The following is a 25,252-nucleotide window of genomic DNA, read 5'->3' as shown; positions in this document are numbered from 1 at the left end:
GGCCCATGAGCGTTACATGACGTTTTAACCGACCAAACTACATAACGAATCACAACGTATGATGAACTCCAACAAAAAATAACATTCAAAACAATATGAGGAATGGATAGTAGTAGTGCCCATGGATACCATGGATTTTTCACTCAATTAACCAATTAAATAACAAAACACAATAATCGGAATGTACCAAATTTAGACACAAACCACTGTGAATTCGGTTTAAAATCAACCTAAGGTGTCGGTCATATGACAGTTGTGTTCCTTTTTGGCCGAGAGGAACTTGCCATGCTACCTAGCCTTAAAATGAAGGAGTAAAAACAAGGAATTCTTAAGGAATTTCCCAAAAATAAAAGGCAATATAATTTAAGAAAAACTTTCATTAAAGGTTGAGGCATTGCCTCGGAGTTGTGTGTGTGTGTGGCAATATAATAACAAGCAAAAATAATTGAACTAAGGAAAGCTGCAAAACAATTAATTTTGAACACATAAAGACAAACAGGTAAGCACATATAGGGCTCCTAAGCATGTTATTAAGGCACCACTAACGACCTCTCTTAAACCTTCGGCTCTGATACCAATCTGTCACATCCCAACCTACGGCGGAAATGCCGGGGCGTGAGCTGATTGTTCACAGCTCATAAGGTACTATCATAAAATTATAAAGCGACAATATCTAATTAATTTATTTATTATTAAACAACATTTAAATACAACCAAAATAAAGAAAATTACAAATACAAAACCAACTATTCTTGTATACGTTTATTATCCTAAAGTTATCTCTACGTGAGCTTCAGTTCGATAAGCAATCCATTCTATAACCTGCAACAGCTTACAAAATATATATTTGTCAACAACACATGTTGAGTGAGTAGATCACTAGTTTTGACACAAACAAAAATGGTAATATATAATGATATAAATGAATGAATAAAAATAGGCAAAACTGTTATCTGTGAGTATAAACAATGAAATCGTTAAGCAAGTAATGAGTGTCGGTGAAACCATTGCCAATGTGTAACATCCCGTTTTTCGAGTATCGGTTAATAAATGAAATATGAGTTATTATGAGTCGGGCTTGTGTTGGGTAAATGGATATGGGTTACGGACTTGGGTTATGAAAGAAAGAAGGAAAGACCATGGGCTTAAGCCCATGATCAATAAATATATATACCTTTAATCACCCATTTAATTCATTTCTACACATATTCCATACACCACCAAAACACACACTTAATCTCCTCTCTCTAGCCGAAATCACCAAGGAAAACCGATCCCGATCCCAGGTAATGATAGTATAATGTTGTTTGAGCTTAAACCCGTTACATATGGTCATGAAACGACGAGCCGACACCATTAAACCGTTTAAGTCATGAGATCCGGGTGGAATCGGGTATAAATCGAACCTAAGATGAGCTTAGGGATCACCCTAGCTCAGATCTGGATCAAACGGGGCGAAAAACGGTGAAAAACGAGTCAAAACTCGTTTTTCCGGCGAAACCGCGTTTTTCCGGCGACGTCGCCGGAAAGGCAGCGCTAGAAAGTATGTACGAGGTAAGGGAATGTCAGAGAATGTTTCTGACATTCTTTGACCTAACCTTAATTCGTTAACGGAAAGTTAACGAACTAGGGGTGATTCGTCATGTGATTCGTTAATGAAATCTTAACGAACTAGCCTTAGTTCGTATCCAGATTCGTTAAGGAAAAGATAACGAATTAGCCCCAATTCGTTATAGTCATTCTTTAAAGGAGATAACGAATTAGAAGGTTCAATTCGTTACAGAGGGGTCATTCGTTATAGGGTTCAATTCGTTATAAGGACCAGTTCGTTATGAACCCAATTCGTTAAGAACCAAGTAACGAACCAGACCATGTTGAGATAACAAACCAGAATAACGAATCAGCTAACGAACTAGATCATGAAATACAACGAATCAGGCTTAATTCGTTAGGGCTCGACCCCAGCCAGGGGCTCTGCCCCATGGACTTTGCTAGGGGCTGCCGCCCCTAGACCCCGCTGCCATGGGCGCTGCCCCCAGACCCCCATTCGTTGAGGGTTATAATTGGACTAGAAATATGATATGGATAGTGATAGTAATTAATATGCGTAATTGTTATACAGTTAGTCGTGCACAGCTAAAGAGGGGAATAACCGTAAACGGTGAACGCAACCGCATTGAGGTGAGTTTCTAGCCCCACTTCCTTATTATGTTTTCGGGGCTGTGTGCATACTCGATGTGATAGTTAATACACTTACCTTAAATGGTAAGTGTATGCCTTGTATGATTTACGTATGATGATTGCTTGATGGTGTGTGAACGATCTTCGGATATTGCATGTACCGTCAGGTGGAAATTAAGGATATGATTGATACGTATGATGTATGAATGATGCATGTATGAATATATATGATGTATGAATAATGTATGTATGATATGTTGATGGTACGTGAAAGCTCTTCGGAGATTGCACACATTGTCTAGGAAAGTATGTAAAGGACATGTATGTTATAGTAGCACGAATGTAGGGAACCGACCCTAATAGTATCGGCGAACGTAGGGAACCGACCCTAATAGTATCGGCGAACGTAGGGAACCGACCCTAATAGTATCGGCGAACGTAGGGAACCGACCCTAATAGTATCGGCGAATGAAGGGAACCGACCCTAATAGTATCGGCGAATGTAGGGAACCGACCCTAATACTATCGGCGAAGTTAATAAAGCGAAATGCTCTTAAAACATATATGTACGAATGGAAGTATTATGTAAGTATGAAAGAAAGGACGAAAGTACGAATGTATGTACGCATGTAAGTAAATATGAGGGTGTGTACCTTCGGGTGCATATGTCAGTATGTGAATGTATTGTATGTCGTCTGATTAACTAGAACTCACTCAGCGTAGCTGACTTTTAGTATGCACGCAGGTGAGTAGAATGAGGCAACTTGCTTGAGGGGAAGCACATGGCATGGATTTGAAGACACTGGCATCTCAATGAAGTGTTATGTTATGATATTTAAAAGACAATGTTTTATGTTTAAATAATTTGAATGTTCGTTAAGACAAGGATTAATGGTCATGTGATGTAATGGTTCGAATGTTTATAATATTCCGCGAATGTTTTTATTAACTCTGATATTTAGAACTATGTTAATGAGTAAATCCAACGTTAAAGTGAGGCACCGGTAACGGGGCCTTATACAATGCAACCGGGCTCCGGCCACTACGACGGTCGTATGATCATACTATCATGAGAATATGTTGGACCTCTCCGAAATATATTCAAATAAAGCAAGTAAGAAAATATCAAGTTAGGCATAAACTTATATACACACAAGTATTAACAGTTGCAAGTTGTGGATAATATATAATAGATAAAAAGATAAAGTACGCATATGCCCCCAAAAAGAGATTTAAAAATAAGTAATAAAGGGGAGTGATTACTCACCTTAGAGATTAATCAAGAGATAAAATGAATAAGGTAGCAAACAAGAGTCACTCTCTTCGGGAAATACCAACGAGAAAACCTAATAAAGAATAGTTGCGGGAATAAATATAATTTCAACGACGAATCTAAAACTAGATAGAGGATAGGGAAATTGATGATGATCGGGTGCAATCATACAAAAGCTATTTATTTCATTAATATATTATAAATTTTATTATCAAGTTTTATTGTAATAAATATGGTTTATTTATATAAAACACATAAAAATACTTGAATAAATATTTATAAAGATTTTATAGTCTACAAAAGGATATTTTTTTTCTTTAAATTAAAAATACATTTAATATAGTTATATATAGTTTTGTTATTAATAAAGTTTTCTATTGTAAATGATAAATAATAAATAATATGATCCTTTATAAAATACTTGTACCTACAGTTTAATATGTTAATTTGCAATATTACATTATGGATTTTAAATTAAAATCCTTATTATAAAAACCCTTTTAAAATATTAAACATTTATCAATTTTTAATAATCTAATATACGTATAAATACACACACACACACACACACACACACACACATATATATGGTTTTACCAAGGTTCGGAAAAAAGACTAATCAATGTGTCGGTTTTAGGAAAAATATGAATTGGTTATCATATTTGTAATACTAATAATATGATTTAAATTATCAATTATATTAATATATGAGTTTAAATAATTATTACAAAAAATGGACAAAAACGAGTCTGGAGGTGCGCAGACGCGAGGAATTGAGTCATGATCAATCTTAAGATATAAAATCGATATAGGTCAAGACGATTTATCAAATATATCAATACGCGTTATATATTGGATCTTGTTTCTTAATTAATGGTGTCGTTTAGGCCAATAATAGGATAGAGGATACTATGCATAATCAAATTTTGAATTATTGACGAAGATTAAGGCTCAAGATGTTGAAACGGATCGCGGTTTGGGTTTATGGATCGCAGATACGGGTTCAGGTTAATGGGTTAAGGATCTGGATATTGAAATTATATTATATTAATATATAATATTTACATTTTAGTCCCTGGAGAAAGCATACGGAACACATTAGGGTAAAAGTTTAAAGTTTGGGTTAAATTTTGCCAAAACATGAAAGTTTTAAATATGTTTTATAATATTTGTTAAATAATAATATAAAAATAGTTTAAATTAACTCTATAAAGAGATAAAATTTTCCAAACATTGAAATGGATCGGGCTTTTAATAAATATATATAGATTTCGAAAATTCCGAGTTGTTTCAAAGGGGACGGGTATACATGTTTCATATCGACATCCCATACTTCCAGACATATTGTGAGATAGCCCCTATACTTAATACACATATTATATAATAAATATAAAACATGTCTTATTATTTATTGAGGGAAACCGGTATGTTTCACAGAATTAGAACTTGCTTGTCATATGCTTATCTGATCTTAATACCACCACATGTATGGAGATGAAGACTTTAGAAAACTCACACATACATTTTCCCCACTAAATAAAATTCTTTACCCAACATTATCCCCCTATGAGCCCATTTGGACCTTATTCGTTTTTAATTTGCTAAACCCACATTACACACCATTTTAGCCTTGGCCTTTATTTTATTTTGTGCCCGTGTGATGAAATCCAGTTCGTTATCGAGTTGTATATAGTCAGTAGTAGAGAATATTACACAATGTACATATGTCTCAGTAGTGTTGTAAATATTTGTTTATAGGTTTGTGATGTTTAGTAAAGAAAAACCAAAAAAAAAAAAAAAATAGCAAAAAAGCCAAAAAGAAGTTATCAGTTTAAGTTTAGGTTGTGTAATTAGCAGTTTGTTTGGTTTTGATCAGTTGTTCGTGTATTTGTAAAACTGGGTTTCATCCACCTTAGTCACTAAATATGCCTAATCCGCACCCAAACTTAAGCCTCTGGAAAACCTAAGTCCGAGTCTTTATGCAACTGGTGGATAATGTGTGAAGATAAGACTAGCCTGCAAGCATATTAAGTTGTGACTCATATTTGGTATTTGAGGGCAAAGACATATACTAGCACATCTTTTGCTAGTCCATATATTAAACCGAGAGGAGTGTTGATAGTGTGAGGGGTATGAACATGTATGCCTTAACTGGAAACAAAGAACACTCGTCTTGCGGCTCTATTGTTTTTATAGCATTAATATTTATATTTGTGGGTTTTCATTCTAGAAAGTGTCAGCCTGGGAAGCTGGGTATGACCTTAGGCCTTACTAGTATTAATGGCGATAACTGACATACATGTGATGGAGGTTGATGTTTACTCTAGAGTTTGCTTGAGGGCAACCAAAAGATAAGCGTGGGGATGTGATGGTCGGGTATTTTGTATATATATTAGTGTATTAATTATGTAGTTTTATTGAGTATATTAGTCTTCTTAGGTCGCGATATGCGACGGCATTAGTCTATGTCCATCGCGATATGCGATGGTCTTAAAAAACGGGTTTTGACCTATCTTCTATTTTACAAACCCGAAACGAGGATTACGACTTCCAACAACTAGTAGGCGATTTTAGGTGAATTCCATGGCTACCAATCATATCTTGATCAATCCTAATGTCATTCCTCATCATAATTGAAGACCTATCGATGACGATGCTTGGCTAGTCTTTTCGAATCATACACGGGATGTAAAGTTTGTATTATTTTCAGTTTTTCATGTATTAAAAACATATAAATGGTAATTATTGCTGAGAAATCTATGAGTATTGATATTTAGTATGGTTGTGAATTCAGTCGGTTTAAGTTTACATTGATTAGAACGATTAGTTTGTCGGTTTTTATAATAATTGCTCACATGATTGTTTTGACTAGTTGAATACAATGAAGCATACAATTGCCCTTAGTTGAGTACACTGCCCTTAGTTGAGTGAGTCTAACCATGATGAACATCTAAAGGAAGTATTGGAGATCTTGACGAAAGAGAAATTGTATGCTAAGTTTTCAAAGTGCGCATTATGGTTCCGCGAAGTGCAGTTTCTAGGTCACGTAATAAATCCTGAAGGGATTATTGTGGACCCAGCTAAGATTGAGGCGATAACAAATTAAATGACTCCACAAAACCTGACTAATATACACATATTCTTAGGTTGGCTGGCTATTATAGGAGATTCATCGAAGGCTTCTCCAAGATAGCCGCACCGTTGACCGGGATGACTCGGAAGTCTGTAGGCAATTGGGGAAAGGTCTAGAAGGAGGCTTTTGAAGAACTAAAGAAAAGACTAACGCGAGCTCCAATCCTGTCTCTACCCGAGGGTGACCAGGATTTGGTTTTTTGTACTGATGCATCGCAGAGTGGGTTAGGTTGCGTTTTAATGCAATGAGCGAAGGTTATAGCTTATGTGTCCATACAGTTGAAGGTTCACGAGAGTACCTATCCAACGCATGATTTAGAGCTAACAGTAGTAGTGCATGCTCTCAAGATATGGAGGCATTATCTGTATGGTACTAAGTGTACTATTTATACAAATCATAAGAGTTTAAAGTACTTCTTCGAGCAAAAAGAGTTGAACATGAGGCATAGAAGATGGTTAGATTTGATTAAGGACTACGATTGTGATATCAAGTACTATCCGGGTAGGGCAAACGTGGTTGCCGACATGCTAAACCGGAAGAATGAGGAAGTCATTGCAATGGTGAAGTCGTATAAGTTATTCATTAACTCAGATCTCTTTGAAGATATCATCATGGTGCAGTCTGAGGTGCTTGCAGAAGAAGGGTTAATAAAGAAAGAGAGAATATTCGGACAGTAAGACGAGTTGATAGATAAAACTCATGGTGTAAAGACTAGGTTTGGCCGTATGTAGATTCCACGCCATGGAAATCTTAGAGGTTGAATCTTAGATGAAGCTCACAAGTCGAGATACTCGATACATCCGGGATCCACCAAGATGTATCAAGATCTTAAAAGAGACTACTGGTGTCCGGGCATGAAGAATGATGTAGTAGATTATGTCGGTAATTGCTTAACTTGCTTGCAAGTCAAAGCAGGGCATCAGAAGCCTTATGGGAAGATGCAACCACTAGAGATACCAGAATGGAAATGAGAACACATCACCATGCATTTCATAAATAAGCTACCCCGTACAGTTAAACATCATGATACCATCTGGGTGATTGTGGTCCGTTTAACCAAAAGGGCTCACTTTCTGCCTATACGTGAGACCATCTCTTCAGAAACGTTAGCAAGTGTGTTCATAAAAGTGGTTGTGGCTAAGCATGGAGTAGTGTTGTCGATCGTGTCAAATAGAGATACTCGCTTTACTTCGAGGTTCTGAAAGAAGTTCCATGAAGCTATGGGAACAAGACTAAACATCAGTACAAGGCAGTAGCCTATACTTTGGCATATTATCTTTTTTTCTCCTTTAGGCTGTGAAAAAGGGTAGTAGCCCATTGCAAGTTTAGATTAAATTATTATTATTATTTGTGGGAACCAACCAAGAATAACAATCAAGATTCTATTTTAGTTGAAGAACAGTTGTCAAATAAGAAAAATCGATTAAAGAAACGGAGAACCGGTGCTAACCGTGTTTGTCAAGTTTTATCGTTTCGGTTTAAAGTTTTGTTTCCGATTTTTCAGTTCATTATTCCGCTACTTATAAATTGATTGATTATTTAACATAGTTCAATAGAACAACCATTAAGTCCAGGCCCGTGCCATTGTTGTGTATGTCTCTGTTTTTATCCAGGTTTTCGTTTTACTCATTTTCATGGCAGAAGACGGAAAGGTTTCGATAAAGAAGTTTGACGGAAAGAAGTTTGGTTGGTGGAAGATGCAGATTGAGGCTCTACTTTGTCAGAAAGACTTGGATGTAGGGCTTGAGGATGAAAAACCAGAAAAGTTGTCAGATGAAGATTGGAAGAAGTTAGACAAGAAAGCTAGGGCTTGTATTACTTTTTCGTTGTTTGAATATGTGGCGTTTAACATCATAAAAGAAACCACATCGCGTGGTATGGAGGCACTATCCAACATGTATGAGAAGCCTTCGGCAGCGAATAAGGTATATCTTATCCGAGAGCTAATGACAATAAAAAATGAAAGAGGGTGGGTCGGTTACAATGCATATTAATAATCTTAATTCGATCTTGTCCCACTTAGTGTCAGTCGACATTAAGTTTGATAATGAAATTCAAGGCCTATTGTTATTATCCTCTTTGCCTGGCAGTTGGTCTCAAACTGTGACTTCGGTTTGTAGTTCGTCTACAAAAATTACCTTTGATGAGATTTGGGATTTGATTCTTGGAGAAGATTCAAGACGCAGAAGTTCAGGTGAATCATCAGGAAATATGTTAGTCACATTAGGTAGAGGTAGGGGAAAACAACGAGACAGTGGGAGCAGGAATATGAGTCAGTCTAGGACTCGTAAAGATATTGAATGTTGGGGTTGTAATGAGAAGGGACCCTTTAGGAATCAGTGTCTGAATGGTAAGAAATAATTGAACGTTACATAAGACGACACAGATGACGGGATCACTAGTGATGATGCTTTGGTTTGCAGTGTTGAGATTAACGTTGATGATTGGGTGATGGATTCTGATGCATCTTTTCATGCCACTCACTGTAGTGAAACGATGAAGAATCTTAAGTTTGAGGATTTTGGAAAGGTTCGACTAGAAAAAGATGATATTCTAGAGGTTACGGGTATGGGAGATGTTGATTTTATAACTTCAGCCGGTACTTCTTGGACTTTGAAAGACGTGAGGGTTATTCCAAGTTTGAAGAAACGTTTGATTTCAGTTGGGCAGTCGGATGACCAGGGGCACGACGTTAAGTTCGGGAATGGGAAGTGGAAGATAGTAAAAGGGAGTCTAGTGGTTGCTCGTGGAAAGAAAATGGGTTCGTTGTATATGGTCGATATTTCACCGAAAGGAGTGTATCCAGATTTGGTGAAAGACAAAGTCCGGATAATAGAATCTCGTGGGTAGAAGAAGGTTCGCTTTACAAGTAACAAATCCATAGCCAAAGTGAAGATTCCGGATGAACGAGCTAGGAAGGTTAAATTAGTCGGAGGGCATCGTTACAGTGGGAGCACATGTCGTGTTTCAGTTACAGTTCCAGGTCGATAGTGGATTAAGAAAACCAGTATTCCAGCTGTAAAAGTCCCTCCAGTGAATTACTTGCTGGATATGAAGAGTGTTAGTTCTCAAGATATCTCAGGATCCGGTAGTTCGTTATAGTGGGAGCCGGTAGGGACAAAGAACGGGTCATGGGCAGTTTTAGCCGTAGCTGACGCCTTGGAGCTCCGAGGAGCTTCAACGGGCCTTCAGGTTAATTGATGAGAAGGCGGTGGCAACTAGAAGAAGTTAAATGTTTAGATTACAAAAGTACGACGAGAAGTGTAGACCAGAGTACTTAAGGCCTCCGAGTGAGAGATTTTTGGGTTCGTAGGCCTTTTGTTTAGGCCTGGTTTATTATTTGAAGTCCAAAGGGCAAACGGGTGTAGGGTGGCCAGACCGAAACCGACCCACTTTGTATTTCTTGTTGAATAAGTTATAAACCCTAGTTTAGTATCTATATAAACCACGATACGTACTTGTAATCGTTTTCACTCAATAAAGAATACCTAGTTGCCACCCTTGGACGTAGGTCAGTTTAGAACGAACCATGTTAAAGCCTCGTGTTCGTTTATTGCTTTCATGTTTGTGTTCTGTTCGTGTGTGTGTTTAATTCTAACATCGAGAACCCTTGAGAACCACTTTTTAAAAAACTCTCTAATGTTGACTGGACCGCCACATATTACAAAACGCTTAAGTGTGAAAATTTTAAATACACATGGTCTAGTAATACATTTAAGCAATTGGATTTTAGTAGTCAAGTGGAGAATAAAGTGTGTTAGTCCATGTTCCCTTTTTATCTTTGTTTTCACCTATTTTTTGAAAGGGAAACTAGAAACATAAAAAATAATACTAAAAAAATGATTGAAAATAAGCTAGATAAATGAACAAAAGAAATATTACATGTAGTGTTGCAAAAATCCCGACTAGCCGTTGATTAATCGCTAGTTGCCTAGTCCCCACTTTACTGATTAATCTTGGGCTAATCGGCCAAAATCAGGATTTATCAGACTTAATCGGCCTTTTCTGATGAGGTTCTGGCCAAAATCGGTGGTTCCCGGCGATATTTTGACCAAAATCAGCGATTTCCAGTGAGATTGTAGCAAAAATCGGTGGTTTCCGGCGAGATTTCAGCTAATTTCCGGCCAAAATGTGTTTGTGTATTTATAAAACTGAAAATTACATATAAAAATGTGTGTGTTTGTATATAAAACTGAAAATTATACATTATGGTCTGATCCGATTAATCTCGACAAATCTTGATTAATCCCGATTTATCGCCAGTTCCCAGCCCACCGCCCGACTAGCGATTTTTTACAACACTTATCGCAAGTAACCTTTATCTAACAATGTTGATCCAATGAATGCTCCATTACAGGTAAAATTTTATTGCAATCAAACCAAAAGTAAAAAATAATCAACAACAGTATTTATTTATGTGCATAAGCAATTAGCCACTTAGCACACAAGTAACTTTAGGTTGAGAAAATGCCAACGCACTTTCGCAATATTCATCTCAAAACATTAAAACAAATTATAAATTGTTGTTGTTTAGACCGAACTGAGAGTGTAATATTTTGCTATTAAATCACCTTCATATTTTACCACATACTGCAACAGACAACGTCAAAACTGAGCAGAACTTTTTGTCCAATACTTTTTTAAAAAAAGAACTATAATTTCAAATTTGGACACTACCCGGAAATAATCCTTTTAGAAAATGGCCCGTTATGGCATGAACTAAATTCTATTTAGAAGCCGGTTTGATCCACACATTCTGACTCGCTATTTAACCTTACCCGGTCCGCACAAACTCTACTGCCCAAAGTCTCAATATTTTCTTTTGTAATTTTAAATATGGTCACAATCCATTTCGACCCAAACCATTTAAGATATTTTTTTAAATGACCGTTTTGACTCTAACTCACTTTGTCAAGAACCTGTTTAGACCCGAACACGTCCAGACTCGAACCCATCCAAAACCTGTTTATGATTGAATGTAAAAAAGATTTGAAGAATTATTATTACTAATTACTAATAAGTATAAAAGATAACTTTGGAGCTGCAACGCCCCATTGGGCCGCTTTGCGGCACCTTATTGGTACGCGACATTTTGTTTGTTTCTTTAAATTCTGGTACTGTAGCGAACGTAAGAAAAACCGACCAAATGTCAATTTTCTATTTATTTTGTTTTTTTTGGTACCGTAACGAACGTGACAGAATCCGACCAAATTCGTGTGGACTCACCGTGTTTTGTTTTAATTTCGGTTTCTTAACGAACATAACGAAAACCGTCCGAATGCTAAATTTTTTTTGTTTTGGTCCCAAAATTGTAATGAACGTGATTAAAACCGACCGAATTTGCGTTAGCTTACCAGCTCAACGCATGGGATTGACAATGCTTAGGTTTTGTTACCACGCGCCAGGGTTTTAACAACCTGCTCGGCGCAACGCGCCGGTAATACTACTAATATATATAAAAAAGATAACTTTGGTGCCGCACGTGCCCGATTGGGCCACATGGCGGCACCTTAGTGGTCACTTTAGTATTTTTTTATTGTTTATGTTTTCGGTTTTAAGTTCCGCTAATATAACGAAAATAACGTAAATCAATCGAATGCCAATTTTTTTCCTTTTTTGTTTTAGTTTCGTTATCGTAACAAACGTGACGGTTGCCGACCGAAGTCGCGTAGACTCACCATATTTTGTTTTTATTCCAAGGCTGTAACGAACGTAACGGAAATGGCCAAATGCCAAATTGTTTTTTATTTAGTTCTAATTACCATAACAAACGCGACGGAGACCAACCGAATTTGCATAGACTCGTCACCTCAACGCTCGAGATTGACAACACTCACGTTTTACCAATGCCCGAGTTTTACCAACCATCGCCACCTCATTGGTCAATCTCAATTTTTTATACTTTTTTTTTGTTTTAGTTCCATATATAAAACACGTAATCAAAACCGAAGGAATTCGCGTCGACTTACCGTCCCAACACCTGGGACCAACAACGCTTGGGTTTTACCAACGCTCGGATTTTACCAATGTGCCCGGCGCAACACGTCGGGTGACACACTAGTTAGGATATATAGAAGAGTGAAATTTTCCATTTGCAGCATAGCACCTACAACAACCCCACTAATATTTTCCATGAAATAATTAAAACAATATCTGCAATAACTAAATTTTCATGAAAACCTAGAGACAAAAGGGGTAAACCATAAAATTCAGAATCCTTTAAAGTTGGTACTGAATGCAAACCAAATCAAAGATGGAAAACAAAGGACTTAAAATCCTAAAAACTAAAATATTTTGTTTGGTTTCCGTGTTAAGATCGAGCTGACACGAACCAAACTGTGTTCACCCCTAAACTTAGTTAACAATTTAACTAAGAATAGCTACTTTTATGGGTCAAATATTTAACTATTCAAGCTCGTACATGATAAGACGTATGCCTGTACACGGCCCGAAACTTATCGTGTACTGCTTCCCGAACACGGACTTGATAATACCAGGTATACACGATATGACATGATAAGATCTATTTTAAACCACATATCTAAGAACCTGTTTAGTGAAACAAAGGTCGTTGATGGGGAGACCGACTGATGGGAAGGCGGTGGTGCCGCTACAGAGTGTGCGAAGAGGGAGACTGGAAATGTGATAATGGGTGCGCCGTTGCAGTTTCCGATTGATGGACAATGGAATGGTATGAGTGTAAAATAATTAGGGTGTAGTTAGAGTAAAATACATTTTATATTATTTTAGTTCACTTATAAAAAAAATCTAAAAAGTTATTAACAGGTAGGTACTTAACAGCTAACGAGTATTTTACCTGTTTAGACACGAAAATTAATATATCAATTTGTATTTACTTGTTTAGTACACGAAACCTACTACACAATACTTGTTAAGGTCGTGTAGGTTCATGACGTGTATTCGTTTATGTGTCCAAATAGCCAACCCTATTTCCATTATTCATTTGGGCTTTCATTTCTTCATTTTGGATTCCATTTTTTCGTTTGGGGGTCCATTTTCTCGTTTGGGTTTCATTTATTCATTTGGGCTTCTATTTCTTTATTTGAGAATCCATTTCTTCGTTTGGGCTACCATTTCTTTGTTTTGGGCATCCATTTCTTCATTTGGACATCCATTTCTTCGTTTGGGAATCCATTTCTTCTTTTAGACTACCATTTCTTCTTTTGGGTTTTCATTTCTTCATTTAGGAATTCATTTTCATTTGGGCTACCATTTTTGTTCGGGCGTTTATTTCTTCATTTGGGTATCCATTTCTTCGTATGGGCTTCCATTATTTCGTTTGGGTTTCCATTTCTTTGTTTGGGAATCCATCTCTTCATTGGGCTTTCATTTATTCGTTTGGACTTCCATTTATTTGTTTGGGCTTTTATTTCTTTATTTTGGCTTCATTTATTTGTTTGGGCTTCTATTTCTTCGTTTTGGAATCCATTTCTTCGTTTGAGCTTCCAGTTCTTTATTTGGAAACCATTTCTTTGTTTGGGAACCCATTTCTTCATTTGAGCATCCATTTTTTCGTTTGGAAATCTATTTCATCGTTTGTGCTTCCATTTCTTCGTTTGCGCTTAACAAACTTGTAGCGGATCGTTGAGAGAATGCCAATGATCCTCCGCCCAATCCATCTCCCAGCGGAACGTCGGAAATATGCCAACGGTTGGTAGGGCCAACTTCACTTAGGCTTATAAAATGAGCTACCCCCCCCCACCGGAAGTGGCTAAAAATTATTGACACAACTGGTTTCAACTTTATTTTTAAGCCTTTAGATATAAAGTGAATCGACCCACTGGTCACTGTAACATTTAAAACCGAAACTGACTTAACCAAGCGATCCGATATTTTGATATGGTAGTTTGGGTCAAAACTGACCCATGCACACCCATTCGTTATTACCAATCCAACAATCAATGTTAACCGAAAAGTCATTATCTCCATTTCAATACCAATTCACTCACCAACACACACACATTTTTATTCTCTAATATGGACGTGAGAGAATGAAAATCAATCTTTAACAAAAATGTGGCCGGTGATGACTCATTCACCCATTCTCTAGTACTTAAATAGATTGTGGTTGGAAAATAAAATAAGAAATTATTGGAAAAAATATGGGAAACTGCAGTGCATCATTTTAAAATCTGGTTGTGGATCAAAGAGATCTGTTTCAGAATCCCTCAATCGATCTCTTCCGGAACCATTTTGATCACCCAGATTGCTTCGAATTCGTATCACATAAATATCTTTCACCGTTTCTCTGATCATCTCGCACGATTGACTTTCAAAGCTTGATCTTGATCGCTTTACACGATCAGTACACTTCGTTCTTAATTGATGCACACGATCAGCTTCTTTGGCATATTAATTCTTCCCCAATATGAGCTAAATTTCTTAAAAACCTATACCAATCGAGAAAACTCCCAAGCAAATTCTAGTATACTAAACTGCGTAGCCATACGTCATCTCTTTTTGTTAAACAAAGGTTGGAGGAGAAGAAAACGATAATTAGGACTTTAATATTTAGCCCTAAAAAACTATTTCTAATACTTATCTTTTCCACATTATATTCTGATGCTCAAGAATCTCATGTAAATAAGATTATATTCATCAGTTTAGTTTTATGTTTTACGTTTTCTCATACCCACAAGAACTAAAGCATACAATTTATTTATAGAGATGTTTACAGCAGTAAACAAACATAAAAATAACTCTTTACACATGTAAAAGAATGCTAACTAAATACAAATGCTGTAATAAAGCTTATTGCAACTAGACAAGAGCTGATGTGTTTATGGATATAGTTATCTAGACAAGTACTTGGTTCACAAGATGGATGGGAATGGGGTTGTAAACGATTTGATGTCTGATACATATATCGATCATTTGCCAACATGATACATATTCAGGGGCAAACGAGGGGCCAGAAGGACTTCTAATGGTGTTGATTTGCTGCCAGTTTGTCCCGGGCTTTCAGTCAAATCAAGTGGCTCATTTGATGGTTTGCTTATCACAAATTGTTGAATCATATTGGCTAATGTTAAAGGCACAACCTTTAAAACAAAGAAAATACCAGGGCACATTCTTCTGCCACTACCGAAAGGAAGCAACTCAAAACTTTTTCCTTTAAGATCAATATCCTTGTGAGTTGTCAAGAATCTTTCTGGTTTAAATTCTAATGGATCTGTCCATATATTTGGATCACGATGGATTTTCCAAATATTTACAAACAAGCGTGTGCCTTTTGGGATATTGTAGCCACTCACAGTGCAATCCTCCATAGACTCGCGAGGAATGGAGAGCGGTCCAGCCGGGTGCAAACGCATTGTTTCTTTGATAACGGCGTCAAGGTAAACTAAGTTCTTCAAGTCTGACTCCTCCACCAGTCTATCTCGTCCAACATGTTTATCAATTTCATCTTGGACAGCTTTTAATGCGTGTGGGTTATTAAGTAGTAAGGCTAAAGCCCATGTTAAAGTTACAGATGTGGTGTCCGAGCCAGCAATTATAAGTCCCTGCAGAATTGAAATTACCGCTAGTGTTATTGGATTTGATTATGAGCTACATGGCGTAAACTTAAGAAACGATGATAAAGTAATTAATTACCAGACTCGTTGCCTTGATAACTGTATCATGGTCAAATCCTGGAAAATCGTCTTCAGCGGCATCTTGAACAGTAGAAATCAGCACATCCATGAAGTGTTGGTCACCTTCTTGTTGTGTTGAGCTAGACTCCCTCTCTTCCTTTCGCCTCCTTAACCATCCTTCAACGATATCGTCAATTTCTGTACCTACCATTTTCATTTCTTTCTCATATCCTCCTAGGTCGAAACCATTTGTAAAGGGAAGGAAATCTGCCGCGACAAATGTGGTGAATAACTTAAAGAATTTCTTTACGACATTCTGAAATCTTACTGCTTCCGCATCCTTGTAGTGGAGCCTATGCCCTGATACAACCCTCATAAGAAGGTTAATTACCAAGTTCCCAAACAATTGTTGCATGTCCATCTTTACCATATCTGAACCTTCACTGTCTTTGTTCATACGCCATGTCTTGTAGATATCCTTTGCGGATGCTCTAAGTTCTGAAACTCGAACATTTCCAAGCATCTCAACTCTTGTATGAGAGAGAACCTCATGCATAATGATCTTGCGAACTTGTCTCCAGTAATCCCCATAGGGAGCAAGGGGGAACGCGCCATAGTTATAGGTCATGAACTCTACTGCCTTTGATTTGGGTCGAGTTGCAAAGGCCTTGTCGTTTGTGGTAAGGCACTCTTTAGCTACCGCCCCGCTACTGACAACCAAAGCCTGGTGAACACCAAGCTTGATGGTAAAGACAGGGCCATACTTTTCTGACATGTCACCTAAAACATGATGTGTTATCTTAGATCCACCTAGGTGGTGCATGTGGCCTATTATAGGCAGCGCACCCTTCGCTCGAGGTGCCGGTGGGGTATTCACTTGCTTTCCCCTCAAGATGCGCAACAGGAAAGTTGTTACAAAAACAATAAGAATGGACGCTAAAGCTGTTGAAAATGAGAGCATATTATGGAACTCCATGCCTTCTGTATGCAAAGAGAACTATGCGAGTGTTATACAATTAATAGCGGCCCTAATCCAGAGTATATATAGCTGAGCGATAGGTGTAGCTTTTTAAGGGGTTCAAATGATTGACCGGAGAAATTATAATAAACAATATTTTTTTCGTTGGTCATCTAGATATTGTCATGGTCACCGTTCAAAACAAAACATTACAAAGGAAATTGTCAACGTCATATTTATTGTTGTCAAAATTAATAATTTTCAAAGGTTAGAAGTCAGCGGCTGTTGTGTATTGAATTTTTTTTTTTAAATTTCTTTTATTTATATTTATTTATTATAATCATATTTATTATTATTATTATTATTTTCTTTTTTTCTATTTTATGGTTTTCATTGTTTTACGGTTTCACGGCTCACGGCTGTCTCATATATCATGCAATAAATGCGAGCGGTCTATCATATATCAGAACACTTTGGGATGTCCTCAAAAACAGATCATAACCGAAGTGAATGAACATTAGTCTTTCTATGAATTTTTAGCTAAAAGAATTAGAAAAACAAAACTTATAACCGGTACCCTACCCAAATTTTCATTCCGGCTAGAACACCCTTGTTCGAGCACCATTTCCTCACCGCTGTATTATCGACTAATTAAGTTTAGCGTTTGTCAACCAGTTTCCTATGAATTAACCCTACATTACCTTTAATGTGAACCATTTCTATGCAGATTCAAGCCAATGTGAAAAACAGACCAAAGGCTAAAAGACAATAGTGACATGACGTGTATGTGTGGTTTTTTATGTCTATTTATTTTATTTAACGATCCCACCACATAGCATGGGTCCTAAATACTAGTTAAAAAGGAAATTGGATTTTTAACTGTATATATGAAAACATTAATTACATTTTTGGATACAGTCAGATACTTAAAAACTAATTCCAACACTAAGCCAGTTTCTTGATTTGATGGTATTCATCGTTAGCAATTATGGTGCAACGATCCTTAATTTATATATTTAAATGATTTGTATCAATATGCACTAGACATTGCATTGTTCTGGCATCAACTAAATCTCATGTCTAACCAAACTCATTTCGTCGATTAAAGCCAATACACTACACTAAGCCCACACCGTTGGATCCTTGTGCGCGGGTCGAAGTGACAATAGTATCGATTCTAATCAAACCCACACATTGTCCAAACTGCTTAACTAGATTACTCAAGTTCAAGTTATAGACAAACGTAAATCATTATTTTTTTCTTTTATCAAAGATCAAAAACTAATTACGGTTTTAAACTTTGAAAAACATTATTAGAAAAATAATGAGGCGACTTTCTTTAATTTCCGGCCATTTACTTAGAATTGATCAAATGTGGTAAAACTTAACTAAAATTGGATCTAGATAGTCAACTCGAACTGATTTGACTTTAAAAATAAATAAAACATAATTCCTATATCTATAATATAAAAGAATGAATTTCATTTTTATAATTAACTAGGATATACGACCCCGCGCTTCGCTGCGGAGCCATTAAACCGAACAACAAAAAAAAACATACGTAAAAACGTTAAACCACGAACTTGTTGTAGTCGATGCGACATCAACATGTATCGGCTTACGACATCGAAACTAAACAAAAATAAATAAATCTGTAAATGCCACAATACGACATATTATCATGAGGAACAAAAAATATGAGCACGTTGCAGTTGCGAACCGACACAAATTCGGTTAGTATCGACAATATCAGCACAAATTGGTAAACATGAATTAGTAAGCCAAAAAAAATCATATATTAAAGGCGTGGTATCAAACGTCTAAACGCGGATATAAAAACATGTGACAACGGGATAATTTAAATCATGAAAAGTTTCAGTCATTTTAAAGATCAACCAACCATAACAAAAACGCAAGCAAAGTTTAAGAAAATTTTAACCAATAAATAAAACATGTAAATCTGACAATTGCCCAAGTTTAAGGTTTAGAAATATAGTTTGTTAAATATTATAAATAATTGAAACAAAAAAGCAAAATAAATGGAAAAAAAATAATTTGATAGTGTACCGATCTGACGATCTATACTATATTTTTAATAGTTACAACATATAAAAATTATAAATAATAAAATAAAAGTTAAGTACTAAAAAATTAAAACACCAACACATGTAAAAAAGTAGTGAACTTTAAAGAAAAAAGGAAAAAAAAAAGTAAATAAATAGTAAATTGAATAGTAATTGTGTGAGGGAAAAAAATCCACTTTTTAATATATATAATAATGACCATCAGTTTTTATAATGTTTTAGTATATAAAGTTGTGTCCTTTTCATTTATATTGATATTTACATATTTTGTTATAAATATTAAGAAACTCATGATACTTTACATATATATATATATATATATATATATATATATATATATATATATGTTTCTAAAATTTATTTTTTTGATAATTTACCATGTTTGAGTACTCTACGCTAGACTGGTTACTCGTACTTCCTTAGTAGATGGACTAGGGATCGCCTATTCTCTAATGGTGACTCTTGTGTTAGCTTTATGTATTTTATTAAATTGTAAGACTCGTACGTCATATGTTCATTTGTCAAATCGTTGTTTAGTTACGGATGATACAATTATGGAATGAGCAATTTTCAAAAATATTACTTTTAATATTTGATATGAATTAAGATTGTTATCATTATCATGTTTTTTTAAACATATGTTGACTGTTATTTAACCATTGAAATCATATTATTATAATATTATCTGAAAGAATAACATCTTACACTTTCAAGGACCTTGGTTATTAATTTATTACTAACTAGGTTATTGACATGTGTATGACACGAGCAGTAGTATAGAAATCGTCAAGTACACATATATAATTTCAAACTTTAATATGTTTTTTGAGACGACAACGTGATTTGTAGTTGCAATTCATATTCATACGGAAAGAAGTACTGAAAAACATAAACTTATAAAAGTGAGGTTACATAGTAGAATGTTATAAAATACCATTTTGAATTGCCTCACATCATATGTGGTTCCTTAAAACCAATTCATACAAATCAAATGCTTGATTAGCGGCCGACACATATAAACGTCACTATCTTTCTTAAAGGCCTCAAGTTATAGTAAATGAACATTATAATTATTCAAAACTAAATTCTCAATTACATATTAAATCCCCTAAATTCTTTCATTTGCATGTATGATTTCTTCAAAGGCATACCAATACGTTAGTTGTCGTTAATCAAGTTAAACTAAAAATACAATGAAAACGTTGGTTGTCGTGTCACACCTCAACCTACGGCGGAAATGTCGGGGCGTGAGCCGATTGCTTACAGCTCTCAATGTACTATCATGCAATATTGGAAATTTCAATGTCTATTAAATTTAATTCAAATAAAACAAAGTATTCAATACAGTATCCAGAAAGACAAATAGTTCACCAAACAAACATAAACCATAAAACAAATGTCTTGTTAATTTTCTCTATCTTTATTATTAAGTGATCTTCCAAAACTTGAAATAACTTCACATCACACGATGACCTGCATATGCGTAAAAAACAAAGTAGATTTGTTAACATAAGGTTGAGTGAGTAGCACACAAGTTTTAGTGTATATATACAATAGATAAATAAATACGCAACAAAGTCAAATGAGCTAAGCAGTTCAACCAATGAGTAAATAAATGACCTGTTGAAAAGCACGAAGCTATTACGACTGTCGTATGATCATACTATTCTTAGATAATGTTGGACCTCTCTGAATGCGGTTCACATAAAGCAAATAAGCACGTAACAAGTAAGGTACAAATCGTTAAACACAAGTGACAATAGTTGCAGTCTGTGTATTAAATAGTAGGGAAATAATTGTTAAACACATATGTCCCAAAAACAGTTAAAATAAGTAAAATAGGGGAATGTGGTACCTACCTTAATAGACGAGCAAAAGGAAATAAATAACAATAAGAATGACGATTCGCGGAAATCACGCATTGACGATAAAGCCTATAAAGGAAGATAGAATATGAATACGCTAAGTTAATGGACTAGATCGGATATGAGAGTTTGATAATTATTATAATATTTATTAAGTTAATATTGTATTATTAGCTCGTAAAATCCTTTTAAAAATATATCATAAATATATTATAATATTTTATTATATAAAAATACTACATAAGTAAAATACACCTCTTAAAAATGTTATTAGTTTGTCAAATTATATAAACACATTTATATATAAAGTTTTTCTTGTTGCATATATATATATATATATATATATATATATATATATATATATATATATATATATATTAAACCATTAATATTAGTTTACGTGATATTATATATACGTATATATACATATATGTTTACATATACGTACATACACGGACGAAAGACGAGAAAAACACAAGTTCAATAATCGGGTTTTAATAAAATAATTTTATTTAATCATTATTATTATTAGGGGTGAGCAACTTAACCGCCATAATCGTTTAACCGAACCATAACTGACACAACCTTACCGGTTTTAACCGATAACCGACATAACTGGTGGGTCGGTTTAATGTATTTATAAAAACCGTCAAATACGGGTCGGTTTTGGCTAAAGATAATTCCAAAACCGTCATAACCGAACCGACCCATTTATTTAACCAACAATATGTTTGGGATTAACTTCCACCAAACATGTTGTTGGATTATATCACTGTGATGTTTTAATTCAACGTTAGTTATCAAATTAAGTTGAATTTCATTGTTGGATTATATAATGTTATTCTTTTTATGAATATTTGGTATTAATATTAACGATTATATACTTTGTTAGATTATTTCATGTTGTTTTTGTAATAATTGGTACCAAACTTTTAAGCCCAATTACATTTTTTTGGTTACGGTTAACCGACCCATAACCGATTCACTATAACCTACAAAACCGATTAACCATAACCGTCATAACGGGTCGGTTATGGTTATTGTTATCCATTAACCGATATATCGGTTATGGTTATGGGTTTGGCTTGAAACCGCCCCAAACCGACCCATGCACACCCCTAATTATTATTATACTTATTAAAGGATTTAAAAAGAAATAATAACAAAAATAACTAAAATTTCGGGGTGGCAGGGGGTCGAACCCGCGACCTGCCCCCTATGAACCAATGACTTACCCAGCTGGGCTACCAGCGACGTGCAAACTAAACCAGATCCTATTAAATATAAATAGAAGCAAAATAACCCAGATTTGATTATGAACCCTAATAGATTCAATTGGATTGAATCTGTAATTGTTAAACAAATAAGCCTTAGGGCTTTTGTTCATTACATGATCGCGATCTACATATAGTAAACAATTACCTCGTTAGATGATCGGAGTTGTGTAAATTTGATGCTACAGCTGACGGCCAAAGAAACTTATGAACGAGTGGTCAAAGGATGATAATAATCCAATTTATATAGGGCTTAGGACGGTTAGGTTTAGGAGATTCTACATACACTAAACAATTACCTCGTTAGATGATCGAAGTTGTGTAAATTTGATGCTACAGCTGACGACCAAAGAAACTTATGAACAAGTGGTCAAAGGATGATAATAATCCAATTTATATAGGGCTTAGGACGGTAGGTTTAGGAGATCGTATCTTGTTAATTAATTAAATTATTACAAAAAATTTTGTGTTATACAAGATAAACAAGTGTCGGTTTGGTTAATAAGGTATAACAGATCATATACGATATACTTAACATGATTAATTCGTTTATTATGCCGAAATTACTACAACTAGGAGATACACAAGATCAATTACAACAAATACACGAACATTATGGTCCAAGAAATTGATAATTGAATCGAGTATTAACAAAAGGAATGTGGATTCGGGTTTGGGTATTGATATCCAGATTGTAATATGGATAATAACATAATTTACAATTAGGACCCTGGAGTTTGAGGATGGACACAATAAAGGGATTAAACTTCATATATTGGGTTAAAAGTGCTAAAACAAGAAAGCTAAAATATATTTTATATAAATAATTTAAGGAATAGTATATTAATAATTAATCTTCTCTATAAATGCAACTTTTAAGAAAATAACCCAAACTTCAAAGTGGGTCGGGTTTTAAGAAAAATATAAATTCGAAAACCCGAGTTGTTACATGTTGTTTTTCAAGTAAAACTAAAAATGTAATGAAAGCTGGGCAGACTGAGTTTGGTACCATACTAAATGCATATTTGTCAGCATTTTCGTGCTGCGGCGACATATTTTGTTGGTTCCATTTTTATATTACATTGAAGAGGCGTTGTTACAAAGTAGTTATTTGTAGCATGGCCAGTCATAGTTTGCACAAATTAAAAAAAATACATGTAGTATGATATCATTAGTAAATTTCAAATCCGGAAATAAAACCTAATAGATCATAATCGAACCTCTCAACATAATCAAAGACGACGTATCCAAAACACCTCCGTTGCATTGTGAGAAGTCATCTAATTCAGTCCTAATTCCACCTGCAAATAAAAGCATCAATTTATTAAGCAATCAACTAACACACACACACACACAAACACACATACACACACAATTAAACCAATATTTGAAATTTGATCTACTACAGTTAGGAGAAACAGAGAAATCAATGTAGGATGCTCATATTATTCGGGTACAAGATATGTGCAAACTGAACTGCGTGTAAGAGTTATCGTAAAAATTACATTTAAATATCAAATAAACAATACATTAACTGTGGATATGAACTAATAGTATACTTGAATGGGGATGTGAATGGATTTTAAAACATAAACTCATTAACCAAAGAATTCTGTCAATGATGATTATCATTATTTAGCCATTAATAAAGCATGATATGAGTTATTTTCCCATAGTTAAGCAAGTATTAAGCCTCAAAGATTATTAAAAACAATATTTAAACTTATTCTCAAAAATTGTAGAAATAAAACCAAATGAATGAGATGTAGAAATTCTATAGGTGGCAGTGGGTCTACTCGGGTGTGTGTGTGTGTTATACCTCTAAAACGTCAAAATGGTCAATACTCAATTCTAAGAAACAAAATAACTTTGTAATCATATTTGATGTTAATTATGTATAAAAGAGTTTTAAGAATATTGAAAAAAAGTGTTTCGACTTAATCATGACCAAATAAAACATGTTGTGATAAAAAGCTGTTTCGTCCTATCAACATGATATGGGTGAAAATAGAATACGCCATTTCAAGATCAAATAAAAGGCTTACAAAAAATGTTATTTAAATGATCTTAATTGTCATGGTAATTATTCATAAAATATTTTTAAAAAAATGATTAAACAGAGTAAATGACCAACTTGATTTAGGCTATTTTAACGCATTACCCGCTCAACCCATAAAGTTTATTACTTTTGCACATACCTGTCTTCCTGCTTGGCCCAGAATCCATATCGCTCTCAGACTGCAGCTCAATATAGTTATAGGTTTCTTGCCGCTTTGCTATGTTTTTACGCTTAATGTTGGGTCTTCAACCAACAATTTACCTAATTGTCTTCCCTGGAAAATAAAACACTAACTCAAAATATCATATAAAACAATAAATACAATATTGTTTTTATATAGCTTTTATTTAACAGTAATTTATCCACCAAAAAAGTTAAGAATATACAACTGATCTTGATAACTTAAAATGGTAATTGTAACATATAATTAAACAAAATATAAATGAGAATGAAACATTCTAGACACCAATTAATAACTTAAATTTTCAAATTATTTTCCTACAAATTTAAGATTAATGAGTTTTAATATAAAATTGAATTTGCTTAAAATAAGTTTGTTAATTGTAAGAGGTAATAAAATGAATGAGAAATTAATTACATTAATGTTTTTCGATATAATTGGATTTGTTTGTTTAGAACGGGACTTTTAAAATGATTAATATTATTAATAGGTATTTCGAAATTTTAACATAATTATGACTTTTATTAAATGTTAGGCTCACGGATTAAAATTAAACGTGCATTTATTAAAAGATTCTTTAAGTTGTTTATTTAACCAGAAAGACAACATAACAAAGAATAATATTAATATAAATAAGAATTAGAACAC

The 25,252-nt window shown here is 34.7% G+C and overlaps 1 protein-coding gene across 1 annotated transcript; it reads right to left on the bottom strand.

Annotated features, from left to right (window-relative positions):
- Positions 1 to 15,381: 15,381 nt before the first annotated feature.
- On the bottom strand, positions 15,382 to 17,171 carry LOC143532008 (cytochrome P450 CYP82D47-like). The gene is made up of 2 exons (XM_077027169.1): positions 16,203 to 17,171; positions 15,382 to 16,111 (listed from the first exon to the last, which is right to left on the bottom strand). Exons 1-2 carry the CDS (start codon positions 17,157 to 17,159, stop codon positions 15,479 to 15,481), a joined length of 1,590 nt encoding a protein of 529 aa, XP_076883284.1. The 5' UTR covers positions 17,160 to 17,171; the 3' UTR covers positions 15,382 to 15,478.
- Between the last annotated feature and the right edge of the window lie 8,081 nt (positions 17,172 to 25,252).

This window comes from Bidens hawaiensis, unplaced genomic scaffold (assembly GCF_021521415.1).
Source record: "Bidens hawaiensis isolate Kalapana, Puna unplaced genomic scaffold, B.hawaiensis_p1.1 tig00009327_1, whole genome shotgun sequence".
In the NCBI taxonomy this organism is placed as follows: Eukaryota; Viridiplantae; Streptophyta; class Magnoliopsida; order Asterales; family Asteraceae; genus Bidens; species Bidens hawaiensis.
This window is presented reverse-complemented; position numbering and strand designations above follow the sequence as displayed.